This window comes from Accipiter gentilis, chromosome 10 (assembly GCF_929443795.1).
Source record: "Accipiter gentilis chromosome 10, bAccGen1.1, whole genome shotgun sequence".
NCBI classification, from domain to species: domain Eukaryota; kingdom Metazoa; phylum Chordata; class Aves; order Accipitriformes; family Accipitridae; genus Astur; species Astur gentilis.
Genome location: NC_064889.1, coordinates 32,962,915 through 32,979,302, shown reverse-complemented (window position 1 = coordinate 32,979,302; position 16,388 = coordinate 32,962,915). Strand labels below are relative to the sequence as shown.

The 16,388-nt window shown below is 42.0% G+C and overlaps 1 protein-coding gene across 1 annotated transcript in view; it reads left to right on the top strand.

The window, feature by feature from the left end:
* Positions 1-7,490: 7,490 nt before the first annotated feature.
* The window catches only part of MYO15B (myosin XVB), a 43,679-nt gene continuing 34,781 nt past the window's right edge, over positions 7,491-16,388 (top strand). Inside the window, exons 1-10 of the mRNA XM_049812987.1 lie at positions 7,491-7,536; positions 8,521-8,584; positions 9,341-9,450; positions 10,043-10,117; positions 10,520-10,616; positions 11,166-11,269; positions 13,075-13,138; positions 13,685-13,798; positions 15,344-15,505; positions 15,858-15,971. Coding sequence (XP_049668944.1) covers positions 10,065-10,117; positions 10,520-10,616; positions 11,166-11,269; positions 13,075-13,138; positions 13,685-13,798; positions 15,344-15,505; positions 15,858-15,971 — 708 coding nt within the window. The 5' untranslated portion in view covers positions 7,491-7,536; positions 8,521-8,584; positions 9,341-9,450; positions 10,043-10,064. The remainder of the gene's footprint in view (positions 7,537-8,520; positions 8,585-9,340; positions 9,451-10,042; positions 10,118-10,519; positions 10,617-11,165; positions 11,270-13,074; positions 13,139-13,684; positions 13,799-15,343; positions 15,506-15,857; positions 15,972-16,388) is intronic.

Below are 16,388 nucleotides of genomic sequence, written 5' to 3'. Positions count from 1 at the left end.
AAAATAACAGCATGAGCTATCAGCTCTTCTTTTTGTCTGTAGGTTCATGCTGTGTTCTGTCACTGAGGTACTCCTTTCTCTGATGTAAACTATTCTTATTTCTTCTAAAAGGGAAGAACAAAATTGAGTTGTTCTTTTTCCTGTAGTGATTTAGATGAAGTTGGTATAGTGAGGGGAGTTGAAAAAACAATGAGCAGGATCTTTCACCTGCTCCAGTGTGTCCAGGAGGCAGATGGACCAGGCCAGTTAATCAAAGCAGGTCTGATGTCAAAGGAATTGTTTATATAAGCAGTGATTCATCTTACCATTCCCAGTAATAACAGTGGTGTTACAAAACAATATGCTCTAAAACCCTGTCTCAGAAGAATTGTGAACTCTAGTTTTTCACATTCTAACCTAGATTCAGAGTTTGGAGTCCTTTCTTCACAGGGAGTCAAACCGAAGTCCTGTGTCTAAACTCCCTACAAATTTGGGCAGTGTTCCTGATCTTCCTCATCATCCAAGTATTGCAGCATTTTTGTTTTGTGGAAGGCTTTAGCTTTCCAGTCACATGACTATCTAGCAGTAGCGCATAAAAGCAGACCTTCAAATTTTTTTTTCTACTCCGTTTGGCATTGTAGAGAAGCAGTATCAACATTAAGCCCCCAGGAGGATAGAATATTAACAACTATTCTGTACTTAGGATTTAGGGTCTAATTCAGCTACCATTAATCTCAGTAACAAAAGTCTTGTTGCAGGATTTAGAGATCTAGGCCACTAGTATTGGTATATTAAATGGGGAGGGAGGGCTGAAATAAGGTGACCAGACACCTATGTATTATAGAGAGTACTGTTTAAAGAGAGGGATAAAAGAAGAGGATTTGATGTTAAGAGATGAACTCTGTACTATGCAACATATGTGTCCAAGATGTTTTGAATAGTGTCAACTCTAGACCAGAGCAAAAAAGCAAGTTTAGAGGGAACGCTGAAGACACTGATTGTTGAGAAACCTTTAACTGTACATAACAGTGCTGTCAGGGCAGCAGCTTTTTGCTCAGCGTCAGAGTTGCAACTGAGGAAAAGGGAGATAGTGGTTTTTCCAGTTGCAGAAGATTGGTCTGTCATGCAGAAGAGTGCAAAATGGGTAGTATGCAAAAAAAACCATTTGCAATAAAACAATGTGCTTTATATATACCTAGTGTGCTTTTTTTAGAGCATCAGCCTTCCTGGACTGTGTAAATCTCAAATGTGGTTTTGCTGCCCTCCTTGGGGTGATTAAGGTGAGGCAAACTTCGATTCACTGAGTTGTTCTTTACCAGTTTGTTCCCAGAGCACTGGAATGTATTTTTTTAATGGCTTTGGGGGTTGGTTTGTTTGTTTTTAAATAACTTGTAAGGATGCTTGGACAAGTTGTAGTCTGCAAGGAAGTCATGAGGTATTCTGGAGAGTGGATGGATTTCCATCCAGCAGAGTAGGCTGTCTTCTTGAGGTACTAAATGTTAAAAATTCTCATTAGTTGTCAGACTTTATAGTAGCTGCAAAGATTTAAAGCTTTTTGCCGAATTGCAGTCTTGACTGTGTATTCTTCCCCTGTCCCCCTACCTTAGGGCAAGGAGAGGCCTGTGGATGGAAGCAAGTTTCAACAGATCTTGGCCAGAACTCTTCTGGGCTTGTAGCATGTGTACAATAACCAGCAAGGGTTTACTTTCCATTATGAGGAAGAAAACGTGTACCATATAGTATAGCTAATCCTCCCAGCTCAATCCCGTCTCTCAAGAATTCCCCACTGGCCCTTGTGCGTCTTTGCAGTCCCCATTACCATTGGGTATGGCTGTCAGAGCTTGTCCACTGCAACCATGGTCACCGAGATGCAGGGTTCAGAGCTGTGAGACAGGTAAATACATCGCCAGCATCCCATAGTAGCCCACCATCTGACCGAAGGCTTCCAGACACTGTATGTCAGCTTTTAAATAAATAAGTTAACAGTTTGTGGAGTTATGATGACAGTAGCAATTAGTAACAAAATCTTGACTGCTAGGTCCTCTGTTACCTATTGAGAGAAATTGTAAGGCTATGATGGGTGGAAATTTCTCTTCTGCCTGTAGAGAATCTATGGAGTTGGCTGAAAAACAAAGAGAAGGAGAAAGAAGGAGCAAAGGGAAAGAAGAGTTTAACAAAGAAAGAGGTGAGAGGACAAAATACGTAATGGAATTTCCCTGTGTTCTGTGTGTTAGCTTGTTCCTTGCCCATCATTGGCTAATGTAATCTTTAAGGTAGTTACAAATGCCCCTAACGGGAGGCTTTTTACCTTTTTTTCTTTGGAAAGATGTTGCAGACTGTTGGGTTTTCTTGGTGTAAGATTTTTTCCTTAGTCCCGTTTTCCTCCATTCACCTCCAAGTCTTCCTTTCTCTGGTCCATGATTTCCTTTCAGTTATGCTCTTACTGTTTTCTGGTTTGGACCTTTGCCTTGAAGTGTTTAGCGACTGGGGAATCAAAACCAGGCTCTGCCATTAGCACTTCATTCAGACAAATGGGTAGAAGTGGAGTCTGGAGCACAAGTGGTATTTTGGTCTGTCTGAAGCAACAAGAGGTTGACTCATAAAATAAAGGATCTTTATAACTGGAGAGGATAGAAGTGATATTTTCCAACAGGCTGAAAGGTCAGGACTAATCCTTTGGGCACTTTTATATCCTTTATTTCCTGCCTATGATTAGAGGAAGGATAAAGAGATAAGCAATACTGATTAACACTTCAAATACTGAACTTTTCCTAGACTGTCAGCTAATAACAGTGCACTTGGGAGGAGTTGTGTGGAGATGCTGTTACATAGTGGAGTAGTATTTGCTTTTGACTTCTTGCTCAGTTTAGCCAGATCCTGGAAGGCATTGAACACTTGTTCATGGAACACACCATTCAAAACCAGCCCCATCATACTAAAAGAAAAGATGGAGTGAGGCAATTTCACAGACATGCACCAGGTCTGCATTAGGAGTTTTCTTTGGCATACAAACACTTGCCAGGACTTATGCAGTGTGTTTTTGCAGTACAGTTATTTATCAACAAAAATCCTGATGTAGAATCAGTTATAATGATTTCAAAATCCTTTTGCTGTGGGCAACTAACATACGCTATCCTAAAATAAAAAAAAAAAAAGAAGCCATTTTCTGTCAGTATTTTATGTCTTCAGAAGCAATTCTGAAATGTAGACTTATGCTACAACGTTAACCTAGTTTCAACTGCCTTTTCCTGCAGAGATTATCAGTTTACAAGATTGGATTGTTATTGTTGTTGTCCACTTTATTATATTTCTTTTTCTACCACTTTATTTATTCTCTCTTTTTCCCATTCCTCATTAATTCCCTTATTTATTTAGCCTTCTCTCCAGCAAGATTTCAGGAGAGCTGTTCAGGACAGACATTATTTGCTATGAGAGTTGGTTTCCTCATACATTTTGCTATTTGGGCTAAATTGAGTATGATCTGTTCCTTAATGTTCTTCTCTTGCACTGCAGAAAATTTAAAAGGTTAGCCCCTGGAAAATCAGATACTATTTAACTGTAATTATGATATGTATTGAAATTTATTTGTACTTATTTGTTTGTTAAGAGACAAGTGCTTAAATAAAAGAAGGAAGAATAATAACTAAGCACAAAAAATGGGGCTTTATGTTTTTGCATTCTTTCTACTAATTACATATCAGCTCAGCTTGTACAGATTCTAGTACTGCAGTATCAATGTGGCTTGTCTGAGTTAATTTTTTCTTTTTTTTTTTTTTTTGGTTAACAATTAGTTGTGTTCTTTTCAGTTCTACTCAGCCATACAGCATCTACTCAGTATCATGTGTTTTCAACCTGCAAGCCAGTGTTGTTCATAGAGGTCAAAATGTGATTCTGGATACCTAGGAAACTGAGTTAACTATTTACTGTTAATTCATTTGACATAGGTCATTAGATGTGTTCCTCTTTTCTTCAGCACAAAGAAGGTTATTGGAGAAGCAAAAACTGAAATAAAATAATCATTCTTTGTTAAACTACAGTGTGGCCAAACCTTTGTCAACTGTGGAAAATCATGGACATTTGTTCCGTTGTCTGTACATGACTGGCCTCTGGCAAGATTCCTAATAAAAGAAGAAAATAAGGGTGATTCATGACAAAACAGAGATTAATGTGGAACAGGACAGTCAGTTTGGCACTCCTCAGCTGCACAGGTATGGTTCTGCAAACATTTGTTTGGCTCTATAGAATTTAGGTAAACTACTGCTTAGGAAGATCTGGCCTCTCTTTGTAGCCTATTTCACAGCAAAATGCACAATATTTCCTTTCATAGGTGAATTCAGATAAGCCCACACATACTCCTGAACACCGGAGAAATGCCTCCTTCCCAATCCAAGACTCAGCAGAAAAAGTTTGGAAAAGAGAAATGTTGAATTGTGAGAAAAAGGCAAGCTCCCCAGGAAATTCTAAGATCCATTGTGGGAGACGGTGGGAAGGTAAGAGTAAAGGCCAGCTGAAGGGCAAAGAGTCATTGCCTGAACAAGATGACATCATTAAAAAAGACCCCTTAAAAAGCCAGAGGCTGGTGAGGCTTCAGGGAGGCAAAGAAAATGGCCACAAAAAGTTATTCCGGAAAAGAAGAGCCTACAAGAGAAATGATAAAAGAGAGTCTGCTTTGGGGAGAAAATATGGAGAACAGCTAGTGTCCAAGTTGGAGGGGAAAAAAGAAAAGGCCTGCAAGCAACAGGAAATTATATCAGGACTAGAAAGTGAGGACAGTAGTGATAAGGAGGAAAAAGCCACCACAAACAGCAAGAAATACAGCTGTAAAAAGAAGTGTGGAAAGCGTCTTGCTGTTAGTGAAAAAGTCACCAAGTCAGACTCTATAAAGTCAATTGCAGTGCAAAGTGCTGAAGGATCTGTTCAGAAACATGACTTGTGGCAGAAGGCACATGGTGCCAGGCCTAGGGAAAAGCACAATGAGAATCACAGCTTTAAGGAAGCTTCTGAGCAGAAGTCAGGTTTTCAATCCCAAGGCAATATGGCACAGGTAAAAGGTGACAGAGCTGGGAAAAAGCAAGTTGGAAAACATACCAGGATTATTGTCACTGAAAGTGCAGAAGAAAATATCCTGGAATCCTCAGATAACTCCTGCTCTGACTCCAGCAATGAAGGCCATTGGACCCCTAAAAAAGGTACAAAAAAGACTGTAGTGGTCAGCACTGCAAGCAGTGAAGAGAAGAGTAGCTCTTCAGAGGAAGATGGCATCGGTGAGAAAGAAGCCATGCTTGAAGATCCTCCTGTGGCTGAAGGAAAAGGCTACAAGGAACTGCTTGATAAAAGCAATGAAGCACCCAGTGAAACTGAAAGGGAGCAGGTGACCACAGATGGAAGGCATGATTCTGAGGATGAAGGCACTGACTTTGCAGGATTGGAGGCAGAGGAGAAAATAAAGAAGCAAGATGACATGCCAAGACAACCAAAATCTATTCTAGCTGAGAGCAGTGAGGAAGGTGATGTAAGCATTTCAGGATTCCAACTTAAAAGTCTTAAGAACAGAGAAAATACCAATAATGAAGTAGGCAAGGAAAATATATTAGAAAATGGCAAAGCTCAAGATATGTCAGAAGACACATATGATAATTCTAACAGCAATAGGGAGAGCAGCACTGAAGAGAGCTTTGACAAAAGAAAAGAAAATGCAACAAATCAACCACTGCCTAGTGCTGCTAAAGCAAAACTCCACATTCACCTCAGCAAAGTACTTCAAGGAACTGAATGGGAAGAGAAGGTGAATGAAGAAGGCAGCGCACTGGGAGATAGCCCTTTGCTCTCCAAGCAGCAGAAAACATTGAAGGAGAAACATGGGAGGTGTGAGATTGCAGAACAAGGTAAAGTGGTAGGACATAGACAGAGGCAAAGTTCTTCAGACTCCAGCAAGCAGGAGTTAGCAGTGATGATGCTTAAAAAGAAATATTCTTCTCAATCCCAAATCCTTCTCAATCTGAAAAACAAACATAAAAATGCTGAGACCAAACTGTTAAAGAGCTGTAAACCAAATCCTCTCCAGATGGCTTTGGAAACCAACTCTGACCCGAAAAATGTTGAAAACATCTGTTTAAAACCCATGACTCTAGAAACCCTCAGTACACAGAAAGAACCCAACATAGCTCAGAGTTTTGGAGAGAAAAGATTAAATCTTTCAAATATTTCAAGCTGCTCCACTATTACAAAAAAATCTGATAAGCAGTTCCTTGGCAAGAAGAAGAAAGTTGGAAAAGTTACTGGAAAAGTTAAACTGAGTTCAGGCCAGACTTTGGATGCAAAAAAAGAGAAAGCAGAAGAAGTGGTTGCAGAGGCACCTTCTGAAAAAGAAAATGTGCATGCTGGGAAAGGATCCAAGTACTTGCACAACCATTCTGCTTTTAGAAAAGTCACCAGCTGGCTTGGTCAAAAACCTGCCAAGAAAGCAACGCTGAAAGCTCGTCTTCTGAGCGTGGCACGTGCAATTGGTATTTCAAGATGGCTCTTGAAGAAATTTGGGAAGAGGAAAAGGAGCAGCAAACCTTTTGGATTCAGAAGTAGAGTGGCAATCCGGATTGTAAGCACTGCTGGGTGGGTTGGTCGGTCTGGCAAAGCCTTCCCTGGTGCCACCGGACAGCTGGGGAGGGCTGAGTCGAGTGACAAAGAATCTTCTCCTCCATTAGTGGAGGGGGAAGGTGGTCCTAGAATGGCAGAGGAAGTGGGACATATTGATTTGCCTTCTGCTGATTCCCCTCTTCGCAGAACCAATTCCTTTCCATACTTAATTAGCTTGGATGAGGAGAAGAACAATGCTACTGATGCCAAGTTTGCTATAGTATTCCCCAGAGTCCACAGCATGGTTAAGACAAAGAGCTCCTTATCCAGGGGCTCTGAGAAAGGTTATTCCCTAGAGAAACTGGGATCTCTATCAGACAGAAAATCTATGATGCCAGTGCAACAAGGCTGCAGATTCAAATGTGACCTTCCCAGACATTTAATGGATCAAAGCCCTCAGAGAAACAGTAAACAGGGCTTTCTTCCACATCCAGAAAAGGATCCAATATGTATATCAGATTATTCCTGTGAGGTAGATGTCAAAGATGGTTCAGGTGTCCTCCAGACTGCAGGGTCCATAGTCACGCCTTGTGTTCACTGGTCTCAGCAGCAGGCTCAGGGATGCGATCCTGCAGCATGGCTGAACTCTGAATTGCTGCTGCCACGACTAACTGTTGAGAACCTAAGCAAATGGGCCATCTACAAGGACCCACATCTGACCAACAGCCATGCAATGACAGTCTGCAAGGATCAGTGGGAGGCCGAAGACATCACTGACAATATGCTAGAGATGGAATTCATGCAGAAACAGGTACGGGTGTTGCCTCCAGTATTGGAATGAAGCTGAACTTCTCCTGATTTTCAGTAATCTGTCTATGCATTTCAGGTGCACATGTGTGAAGACCCCTGTCTAGAAGTTGAGGAGATTGAAGATCTAACCAGACTGGAGTATGTCTTGTCATGGTATTCTGCAGCTAATTCAAGGTCACAGGGGCTTGCTTGTTATCCTTCAAAGCTACTGTTGGTTCAAGAACAGAAAGCACATTATAGATCCTTGGCTACCATGTGAGAAAATAGAATTAATGTGCTGAGTAGTTGATGCTCCATAGTAAAGCTAAGTAAAAGAGTGAATTGCACTATTTAAGTTATGGACCTACACTGAATCATGTGGGGAGGAGCACAGCTGCAGAGGGAACTCCTGGCTGTTGTGTGTAGTGCATCTGCAAGCTCTGCTGCACAGAGAGTGCAGACTGAATCTCTGCAGTCACACAGCAGAGAGAGCAGCTCATCCTAGTTAGCAGACTTTCTTATGGATGCATCCAGACAACTCTTCATCTCCTGTTAAATGGTTCCCAGTCCTGAAATGGGTTCTAAAAAAACCCAAATATACTTTATAGGTAGGGGAAGTGAGATTTAGAGGCTGATGTGACTTTTGTGGTGTTGCAGAGGGACAGAATTGGGAATTTGACATATCATTCTTGTTGCATGAAGTGGGTGGTAAGTCAGGAAGACTTGCAGAATGAGAGTCACATTTCTATGTTGTTTGCCTACTGACACTGGCATCTGTGGCTTTAGTGACTCCCCTTGCCTTCAGCTATGGCAGACTCAGGCCCTACATCTTTAACAGCTTTTAAATCATGGGTTCACTGCTGTTGTTGAAAGAGAAACACCTAACACTGCTTCTCACACATGTCGTGTACCCTCTACCCTTGCCATCCTGTTGAGATAAACAGCTGTAAAGGCTATGTGCAAGGAGCTGTGATCACATGGAGATGGACAGGCTGGATGTTCTGAGCTTTGGCTGCTCTATTCTCTGCTGTGTTTAATCCTGGACACATTGGAACCATGTGAAGGCAGTGAATAGTTTCAGATCCCAGACTCCTACAAAATCCTTGGGAGGGCAGAAAGGTTAATATTAACACATGCAAGTGAAGTGTGTGGCTGACAAGTCCTTTCCTCTGTTTGTAGGGAAGTCTGTGAGAGCTCAGTTCTGCTGTGTCTGAAGAAGAGGTTCCATCGCAATCTTATTTATGTATGGGTAGTGGTGTTTTGTTTTATTTCTTTTTTTCTTCAGTGCTTATTCATTCTGAACAATGAGCTTTAAGAGAAAATGATTTCTATCATTCTATCAAGATTTAATAATGCACTAAGTAGTTCCAGATCTCACTCATTACTAGGAACGGTGATAAGAAGGATACTCACACTGCTTCTGCTCAGAAAACGGGTAGCATGAAATATTTGTGGTAAAATCTGAAAGTCTCAGAGTTTCTCTTTAATTTTGGTATTTGTTGCCAACCCATAAGCATACCTAGGTTCAGTTTTAGCCTCAGCTGCTCCTAGTGGAACTCTCCTGTCTTAGCAATGTAGTTCTGGTTAAAAATTGTGGATCTTGAGAAGAAACTTCAGAGTTTCTGCAACATTTCACAGTGTTGCAGTCCAGAGAGAGTTCTGGATGGCTAATTGTTCTCTTTTTCATTTACTGGCTCAGGTGTTCAAACCTGTGCCTGTAATTTCATGTGAAGCTTAGACAATAGACAGTGACCAGTGAAGATGACCACGGACCAATGAGTGCCCACTTATCCCAAAATATTAATGACAGAGCTTTGAAAATGACCACTGAAAAATTGTGCTATGCCCTGAATAAGCTGGCAGTATAGTCAGAATAGACAATATTCCTTTAAAGGTAATTTAAATCTTTGTATTAATATATGTGTTCAGTTGCATTTCTTATTCAGAAAATTCTAAGAAGGCACCAGATGGTTTTTTCCCTTTCTTATTTTTGTCCTAGACTTACATTGGGCAAATTTTGGTTTCTGTGAATCCTTTCAAAGACCTCAGTATCTACTCTGAAGATGTGGCTATCCAGTACCACCAAGGGACTCTCTCAAAAAATGCCCCGTATGTTTCTCTTTCTCAAATAACTCCCTAAACTCTGTTCTGTTTGTGCTCCAGAAAGTAGTTTATTTTCCTCCAGTTGTCTGATAGAGCAGGATGAATGCCACAGGAAGTGAACAATCCATTTGGCAAAGTTGTAGTTGCTTGGACTTATGGAGCTAAACTCTTTAGGTCAAGTTTCTTCAAGTATTACTTGAAGGTCCTGAATTCAGTGCCTGCTGGGACTGCACCTTAGGAGTTCTGGAAGTAACTGCTAACACTGGTACAGCCCCACCAGAACTAGCAATGTAGGCAGGTTCTTCTAGTGCAGATTATACTGCAGGTGTCCCTTATATTAAACGCTATGGGACAGAGCATTACTCAGGTTAGGTTGAAGAGGTCCTGGAGGAACCTGAACTTTGCAGTAGCTTGTAAGAGTGGTATTAGCCTGATGTCAGCAAAGAACAAAGCTCTGATTTCCCTGGTTCCTCACATTTCTCCGATCAGATACTGGCCCATCTCTAATGTAGATCACTGATGAGTAACCTTTTGGTGCTGTATTTGTGAGGTAGAAATGTGAGGTCAGTTAACTGAGTTTTTCTTTCTGTACGTCTAGACACATCTTTGCCATAGCAGAAATGGCCTACGTGCTATCCCAGTCATCAGAGCAAGAGCAGTGTGTCATCATCAGGTAGGAAATAAGGGTACTTTTTCAAAGGCTTGTTGATTTCTTTATGCAAGATTTTCATCTTTGTATTTCACTGTCCGTAAGTTTATCATTCTGGCTCTTGTGTGAAGGCTGTCAGTAGGGAACATGAGTAAGATGGACTTTTATTTCACTCTGCAAATACAGTTGAATTTAGCTTCACATCCGTTTGGAGAAGTGGAAGAGAAGGCATTTGGCTTTCCACAGTGGAATCTTATTTGGGCCTATTTTGTCAAATCGTGTCAGTGTTTCAAACAATATGTGATAGATCTTCATTTGTTGTAAATCAGTACAACTCCACTGATTTACTGTAACAGGTCCTCTGATACGTCTAAATCGGGTAATTCTGTTTTCATGCCAGCTTCCTTGTTCCTCTTGTTCCTCCAGTGGACACAGTGGATCAGGTAAAACAGAAGCTGCCAAAGCAATTGTGCAATACCTGACCATGCTGTACCAGCGATCAGACAGCCACAGGGTCAGACAGGTAAGAGGCAACTGAAAGTGGCTTTATGCTGTGATGGTTAGGCAAGGAGCAGAAGCCAAAGGCAGGGTAACGAGGCCATACTGTTTATGTTATTTCTTTGTTCCTGTTTAACTGAGCTGGAATTTGCATGGCTTGTGGTTCAAGATGAAGCTTCTCTAAAGACTCGAGGGCAGCTGAGGTATTTGTTCTTCTGTATTTTAGTATCTGGGAACCCTGATGCTGTATAATGTGCTGTATCTGTTTGAACAGAGAGGTGATACCTGCCTTAGAGACCTTATAGCAGTGTCTGGGAGGTGAATCTGAACAAACACAGAGCAGAAGTAAAGTGAAAGGTCATAGCAGTAAAGGTAAAAAGCTCATAGAGCAACTCACCAATGGCTAGAGGTAATGATACCAAAATAAATTTTAAAAAAGACTCTTTAGCCAGGCAAGAATTCTTTCAGTGAAGTCCCATTTTTCTTGGATTTTCAAACTAACAGTTACTTAAGTCCCTTTGTGTTTAAAACCCCATGATTGCTACTGAAGTGTTCTCTCTCTCTTTTCTTCAAGCCCTGCAATGTCCTACCCATCCTGGAGAGTTTTGGGAATGCCAGAACCATTCTCAATGACAACTCAAGCCGCTTTGGAAAGCTTCTGAATGTCTATCTGCGATGGTGAGTTAAAGGAACATCTTGGGATGCTGTCCTTCCCAGCTGTCAAGGGGTGCTTGGGTGAGAAAAGGTCTAGCAGCGCTTAGAGCTCATGCAATAGGTCTCCCTCCCTTACACTCTTGTTACCATCAGGATAGGAAGAGGATGAGTTTACACCCCTATTTTGCTTTTAGGTTCCTCCACAAAAGAATAGATCTTCACCTGTCAAGATGGGTGATAAATTAAGAACATAAGAATGGCTGAACTAGTTTATAACAACGAGCCATCTAATACAATGTTGTCTCCAACACTGGCCACAAGCATTCACTGAGGCAACAGTAAGAAAGGCCAAATACATATGATGCTTTTCTCTAACACTCTGTCAGCTCTTAACCATTTGCAGCAGCTCAGGAGTTTTTCTGAGACTCTTGTGGTTTTCCAGTTTCCTCTTGGTGTCATATAAACCTCATGCCTCTGCAACAGTCTTTGGCAAGTGTTCTATAGGTCTAACCAGTGAAAAACACCCTTTTTTGTTTTGAACCTGCCTCCTTTCTAACTTCTGGGTTGGTTTTTTTTTTTTTTTTGACTGTTGCCAAGCACCGAGCTTATATTTTCATGGAACTGTTTATCATAACCCCAAGGTCTCAGTCCTAAGCACCAATGGTTAACTTGGAGCCTGTCAGTTTATATGTGAAGCTGGGATTACTTCGGCCTGTATGCATCACTTTACATTTATCAACAGTGAATTTCATGTGCCATTTTCTTGCTTGCTTACTCAGTATTGTAAGGTCTATCTGCATTTATTCACAGTTGGCCTTCATCCTCACTGCCTTGAATAATTTCATACAATCAGGAAGCTTTGTCACATTGCTGTTCAGCTCCTCTTTTAGGTCACTTATCAAACCTTGAATTACTCTCACAGGTCAGAGCACAGACACTTTGTGGAACTCTAGTGGTTGCCTCCCACTGTTAAGAGGATTAGCTATTTACTCCTACCCATGTCAGGACGTTCCCTCTTACACTGCAGTTGCTTGGTTTCCCTGAAAGTCACACAACTTTGTCAAAACCTTTTGGAAATTCATGTAGTCTATATCCCTCAGATCATTCTTATCTGCAAATTTGTCATCCCCCTCAAACGACTCCAGGAGTTTTGTGAGGAAGGACGTCCTTTTACAGAAGCCATATTGACTCTTCTCAAATCAGTTATATATATTCACATGCCCACTAATTCAGCCCTTCTTTACACATCTGCCTAATCTATATGAGGCACATGATAGGCTTAAAGGCCTATAGATCCTTGCATGCAGCTTAACTCCAGGCTGCTGGCTGCATGGCCCACTATTGCTGTAGTACTTGGACATCCCGGGTTTCGTCCAGGATCACTCTGTGCAAAATGCAATTAAATTACAAAACAAATAGGTGGTCCCTGTCCCCAAAGGCTATCAGCCTGACATATGAAATGGGTGGCCAAGGTCAGAAGGGGGAGTGGTAATGCAACAGCTATCAGATATGGCTGAAGGGAAGGGCTGTGGCATGTTACCTGGATTATTTTCAGGACATACCCTGTGAGGATCACTCCAGTCCAAGCTCCTTTGTACTCTGGAGGCTGTTCAGAACACAGACTTGAATCTGTATGTTTCATAGCTGCTTTCTCTGTAACAGTCTGATACAAAACACCTGTGCTTGAAAGCTTCAAAATTCAGACCAAGTTGGTCAGGTCATATCCTTGTTTCTCAGCAACAACTCCCTCTGCTAAACCCTCAGTGAAATGGATCTACAGAAAACATGTCACTACCTTCTGACACGATCTGTTGTTGTCTCATGCTCAGTGGCATCGTGGTGGGAACATCCATCTCCCAGTACCTCCTGGAGAAGTCTCGTGTGGTATTTCAGGTGAGGACAAATGAGGCCCTCTCTCCTAGAGGAGTCCCTCTCTCCCTTAATATTTTATATTAATCATATTTAATCTTAAATTTACTGCTAAATAACAGGGATTGGGATAAGTATGAGAATTGCCTCCCATTTATTCTGTTAGCTAGAAATATGTCCCTTCTGTGTAGCACAAGGTAATCACTTATTTTATTTGAGTAAAATAGGAGGTCACCCTGTCTCAAACAGGTTGAATTAAGCCACTTCTTAGGGATTACTGGAAGTTAAATCTCTCCTCAACTAATTTTTGTTAATGTCTGGAGAGTGGAAGAGGTCAGATATTGGAGCTGTGTGAAAGGGACTGCTCTCAAATGGAATGCTCTTAAGGTGTCAGTGAGAAACCCTGGAAACTTTTCAAATGAAATAGTTCTTGGGTGGCTTCTGGTCTCTTCTTGCTGACCTCAAAGTTTCAGTGTCCTGCTCTTTGAGTGTTTGGTTCATGGCAGCATGTATTCTGTAGGGTTTTGGAACTGGGTATGAGTCAACTCTAGGAACTTTGTTCCCTGTCAGGCCCGTGGTGAGAGGAACTACCATGTGTTTTACGAGCTACTGGCTGGGCTGCCGGTGGAGCAGAAAGAGAAGTTGTACTTGCAAGAGGCAGAGTCTTACTTTTACCTGAATCAGGTGAGTGAGGTGAGGATGTTCTGCAGCAGCTGATAGAATGAAATGGCCAAGACATCACTTCTGTTTGGTTATTGAGGCACCTGATAACTTTGATTCCCTCCTGATGTGTCCCTCAAAGGACTATGTTAAAGTCTGCTCTGCTCCTTCTCACACCTGACCTAAGAAGGACTACCTTTGTCTCTTACGTGATCTTCTCACCTTTCAGGCCCCTTCTGCTCCCAAAGAAAGCCTTTTTTAAAAAGTAGTCATCGTGTAGGTCTGTGGCTCCACCTTGTGGTGAAGAAATCCTTTTCTCGTTGTCTTTCCTTGCATTTGCAATTTATTGTGAGACTGAAGAGATCAGGGGATATTTCTTTCTACCTTCAGCAAAACACTTGCTTCATTGACTGAATGGGTGGAAATTTTAAACCACTGAAATGTACTGCTAATTACAATCTCTTTAAATTGGAAAATTGTTTGCCAGACTTATGGCAAGCCATCACCTTGGAGCACAGTTTCTTTTGTTTAAGAATGTTTTCCATACTCAAGGAGTTCACAGCAATAGCAAGTATCTTTCCCATTTCAAGCTGTGTGTGTCAGCTTTGCTAGGTGAGCAAACTCTTTACAGCAGCTGTGGTCATGTGAGGAATCCTTGACGAATGATTGCTATCATCTTTCCTTCAGGCAAGGAATGGACAAGTACCATTAATGACTCAGGGATGGAGGGCAATTAAGGGCCCATCCCTTAAAGGGATGGTGTTCCTAGTTGGCAAAGGTTCTGTATTGTAAACTAAACTCTTCAAGGTGGTATCTAACAGGAGTGTCTCATCTTGCTGCAGAGAAGAAAAGGGGAAAAGATCCGATTATGCATAAAGAAGTTAGCAGAAACTGGCAAAATCTCTCTTGGATCTTGGTCTTGGCAAGAAGCAGCCCAAGGGCTGCCTCGGCCTCATTCTTGTCCTCATCTGAATCTGTCTGGCAATCAGCTGGAAGCTTTTGTCAAAGAATGTCTTTTTATGCAAGCAGGTTCTACGGATCGCCTTGGCCCAGGATTTCTGTGAACTTTAGGGTCAGAAAAGCACAAGAAGAGGAAAAGTGATATGCCCATATTATAGCTAAGCTCTGTGGCAGACATGAGTGAGACTATAACCCAGGATGGCTCTCTAGGTGCACAGAAACCCATTTGCTCTGATACATTGGGTTCTGGGTCCCATTTGGGGTAGCAACTCTGACATTACTTATTTGGGAGTAGATTCTGGCTTCCCTTCTTTTCTCAAGCTGCACTCCAGCAGCGGGCCAGGGGTAGCTAGAGTGCCTATATTGGAGCCATAGTAAAAACTTAGCATGTGTGGGCAAGAGAGATCTTGCTCTCAGAAACTCCAGAGAGAAAAGAGACTGGTCTGTCATGAATGCTGAGCTCCCACTAGTGGTGTCTTTGGTCTTTTTTGTTCAGATTCCTCCAGTCCTTAAAACATTGAACTACTTCTCTGAAGATTGCTGCTGGTAGCTCAGCTCCAACCTGGGGCAAAATGGGCTGACCACGATTATCTGTCCCTATTCTCTCAGGGCAGAGCCTGTGACATCCTGGGGAAGGAGGACAGTCAGGACTTTCTGGTCTTGGTGCAAGCTCTGGAGAGAATCAGCCTCTCGGAAGATCAGCTGACCTCCACCTGGGCTGTCCTGGCTGCCATTCTGCAACTAGGGAATATCTGCTTTACCTCCTATGAGGTACAGTAATCTTTGGCAGCTTGGGAATGGGCTATTTGTGCTGAACATTGCTGTTATCCCATGTGATGGGACCAGGGACATTATTCTTGACTGAAGTTTATATCCTTTGAAGACTATTCTGTTCTTTTGATATTAGGCTCTAGACTGACCTAGGCAAGGACAGAAGATGGGAGGCAACCAAACGTAATTAGAGCTTGGGTGCTCTTTGAGGACCCAAAATGAACCTAGCTGCTGGTGTTTTGCCCAGGCTGTGACCAGCTCTGTGCAGCTGAGTTGCTATTGAGAACATTAATACTAGTGGAACCTAGTAACCCATCCATAGTTGAATCTGTTGTTCTTCTCCACTATTTAGGAAGAATCCTGTGAACATGCAGCCATTGCCACTGACACTGAGATTCAGATTGTGGCCAATTTGTTGCGTGTGTCAGCAGATTTTCTGCAAAGTGCTGTCACTCACCGTGTCACTGTGAGTATCTTTTTGGCTATTTCTCATTCATCCTGAAGCGTGGAATAACCTAGCCCACTGCTCTGTCAGCAGAAGGGCCACCACCTGAGAAGGTCCAAAGTCTGGGATGTAACAGCAGGAGTATAATGGTTGCTGTGCTAGATCAGTAATGAGGATGGGCTGAACCCCTTAAGGCAGCTCTGTAAAGATGGCAGAATTCACATCTAGGAGGGCTCTTTTCTGACGAGGTGGCTTCAGGCTTAACACTTTGGCCAGCTGACTCCCACCCTGAAATGTGGCAGAAAAATTCTGGTTTTAATCTTTCCTTTGATACCTGGGTAAATTATCAGGCCAAATAGAAAAAAATCCATTTATTAACCAGGCTGACTTGCCTGTGGACTTAAAAAAAAAAAGGATATTTAGGAGATAATAACAGTA